This window comes from Papaver somniferum, chromosome 3 (assembly GCF_003573695.1).
Source record: "Papaver somniferum cultivar HN1 chromosome 3, ASM357369v1, whole genome shotgun sequence".
NCBI lineage: Eukaryota > Viridiplantae > Streptophyta > Magnoliopsida > Ranunculales > Papaveraceae > Papaver > Papaver somniferum.
Window position 1 is genome coordinate 102,277 of NC_039360.1, and position 3,377 is coordinate 105,653.

General features: G+C 38.4%; 1 protein-coding gene across 1 annotated transcript; it reads left to right on the forward strand.

Moving 5' to 3' along the window:
• The first annotated feature begins 431 nt into the window (after positions 1–431).
• Positions 432–1,445, forward strand: LOC113360816. The gene is made up of 4 exons (XM_026604274.1): positions 432–491; positions 588–660; positions 993–1,064; positions 1,155–1,445. The coding sequence occupies exons 1-4, from the start codon at positions 442–444 to the stop codon at positions 1,299–1,301; spliced, it is 342 nt and encodes a 113-aa protein (XP_026460059.1). The 5' UTR covers positions 432–441; the 3' UTR covers positions 1,302–1,445.
• Positions 1,446–3,377: the final 1,932 nt, after the last annotated feature.

Sequence of the window (3,377 nt, forward strand, 5' to 3'; positions counted from 1 at the left end):
AAAGCAAACATGTTGCTTACATTTTCATGTCGCTTTTTTCTCATGATATCAGCTTGAAGTTTATTTGTTTTGATGTCAAATATCTTATAACCTTTTTCATCTCTTCTGCATATAATATTACAGCTGGACTCGTTTAAGCTCTACAAGAAAAAATGTGGAGATGGATTCTCCACGCTTCAGGTCAGCATTGATGTTGTTATAGTTATGAATATCGCAACTGCAAAGAAAAATTGGATAAAGTAATCCTTTTACATCTTATGCTTTTTGATGAGTAGAAAATAAAAAGATCTAAGCAGAGTTGGAGTTTGAAGTGTTTTTGCAAAATATTGTTAATGGGAGAAAGAAATGAAAAACTACCTGCGCTTCCTTTTTATTGTGAATGATTTTCTTTTTATCTTTTAGATCTTATCTCTTTCCTTTTGAATCTAATGTTTTCCTATTATGGATCTGCAGTCGATTGTTGTTATTCTTGGTTATCTTTGGTTGCCCGAGTGAGTGTTCACATCTACTTCTCTTGTTTTGATCTTTATCTGTATAAAGCCACTGCATGTGATATTTAACACAAGGTTATTATACTGGATTTGTAGGATAAAGGCTAAGATTGAAAGTGAATTGTCTCGTCACCGGATAGAGAAGAAACTTGTGCTGGATGTTCTCTCGGTATGTATTCAAATAAGTCACGTTCATTTGTGTCAAGTATTTTCATCATGTGATTGTTAATTTATATGGCATCAACCTTTTTGGAATTTGTTCAGTCTGTCTTGCTTGTAGTAGATTTGTTATTATCAGGATATGCGATCCATTGACTTCTTGTACTATAAAAAAATGTTGAGTTTTTCGTAGGTGATGAAGTGTTTTTTGTTTGGAACTATTAGAATGGTGTTTCCTTGTTCGAACTTTTTAGTGTCCTAGGGTTTATTAAGCAGTGATAACGATTAGGAGTATTATAAGAAACTTCCTGATGGGAACTTTTTATTTTTCATTCATGACAGGAATATCGTGACAACATTGGCAACGCCGGTGTTACGAAGACGGTGATCGAGAAATGCATAGCTCGCCTTGAGGTTATAAGTGTTTATTAGAAGCTAAAACCTTCGATAGGAGTTGAGTACGGAATATACTTATCTGAACTTTTTATCTTGAATGTATGAAAGGAAAATTATGACCAGAGTATGGAGCTGGATGCACAGGAAAATTCTGGCCAGAGGATGGAGCTGGGTGTACCGGAAAAGCCTGATCAGGAGTTGGAGATGGAGATGGAGGCAAGTAGCAAGCGGAAACGAGTGCACAACCTTCGATAGTTAAAGTTTATTTGAGGTTAAAACCTTTGTTTGGAGTTAGTATTGAATATACTGGATAATTGCTTTTTTTTTCTTTCATCACATGTATGATAGGAATATCATGAAAATATTGGTGATTGGATGACCCTGAAGAAAGTGAACAATCCAAAGTACATGTTATGGTTTTTAATCTGTTTATTGATGAGTGCCAAATATTGTATATATTTATCCCTTTTTGTTGGCATTTAACTCATCTTTTATGCATTAATTCTACATTTTATCCCTTATTCTGTATTTTCATTGTTTTCAAGAATAAATATTTTTCTTACTTAATTTTGCATTTTTTAGGTAATAAATAAAGATTGGATGAGTTGCGGAGCAAAAAGAGCAGAAAAGTGGTGAAAAGCCGGGAGAAATTACGCAAGGAAGCCGCAAAGAATGGAGCGCACGTCCAAAAATCTGGAAATGGGCTCAAGAAGAAGAAAGTTGTTCTTAAAGAAGAAGTGGGCTCGAGGTTTTCCAAGCCCAAACTCTTTTCCCAAACCCAAATCCATACCCGCTTGCGTCTTCAGCCGTCAGATCAGTTCTCAGGAGCATCCGACGGTCGCTCCCTTGCTGTGCATCGAAGTTTGATATCTCCGCCTTACACTACAGTACCTAACTCCATCAAGTACCGTTCGTTTCGTTGTATCTCTTCATCCGACGGTCGCTCATCTCCTGCCTCCGCATCGCCGTCAGATCCACCTACCATCTTTCCATCCATCGGTCCAGCTTCGCGAAACATCAAAATCCTCTACACCTGCTCAACACCCTAGTACCTAATACCCATACCCATCGCCAAACACACCCTTCCTCAAACCCCATCGACACCATCTTCCCCCCCCCCCCCCCCCCCCCCCCCCTCTCTGCAACAGTACCACCATGTCCGTCTCCATCACCACCATCTTTTCCCCCAAATCACTCCACCATCCTCTCCCCAAATCATTTAACCATCACCATTCGAGCCATCATTCCCCTACTCCTCTAGCTTTCTATAACATCAATTCCTCGATCTTTTCCTCTCACAGGAACCCTAGAAGAGAAATTGATGAAATAGATGAGCTAGAAAAGCAATTAGGGCATGGGAAGAACAAGAGAAGCATCAGGAGAAGGATTGGAGGCATGGGTCGACATCCACCAGTGTCAACAGTGATTAGGTAAAAAATTTATAAGAACCCTAATTTTTCTGATTTGGGAATTTTTTGGGGAAATCAATTGTACATCTAATTGAAGCATGGGTTAGTCCAATTAGGGTTGTTATCATAGTTAGGTATGATTTTATTTGATTTATTTTGTATTTTCACCAAACCCTAATTGGACTGATGTAGTCCTGATTTTTGGGGATTTTGTTGTTGGGTATAAATAGGTGTAAGGGTTGTGAATTAGAGGGGGATGCTCTCTGGACTAGCCAGTAGAGAATTGAGACAATTTTTAGTTAATGAATTTCAATTTCAGTTGCTTATCAGTTAACAGTTGAAAGTTGCATATGTTTTTAGTTATCTCAAATGTTGCTAGTTGTGTCTGAATTATCACATATGATGAATGTTATTGCTTTATCCATGTTTAGCATGAGCTAAATAGCACTAAGCTAAGGCTCAGTTGAAGCCTTGTGTACTGTCAATTGACAGGTTGCTAGGATAGTTCTTCTGTGCCCTGTTTTGCTTGAGCAAATGGGAGATACCAATGCTCATAGTGCCTGTGATTGGCTGTGCTGTCAAAAGACAACCAATGCTAGGGGCAAACTATTGAGCAATTTAGTATTCTTCTATTTCTAGATGTATGCATATGATCAAACTCAACCTAGAAACATGTCATTTGATTAGGACACAAGGTGGATCCTAAGCCTTGGCTTAACCACCAATCCCTTTGCAGTCACCTCTATTCAGTTCTATTTTGCTTCCTAATCAGTTATTCTCCTTGCCTGTTTTTCTTGTTTAAATTCCTGCAATTTGTAGCTGTTGTGCACTGAAATCAGTGCACAATCCTCACCTTTCCCTTGGCTTCCAAGCCTTGGTTCTTTGCTGCTTTACCTTGCTGTTTTCTTAGCTGTTTCCTTTG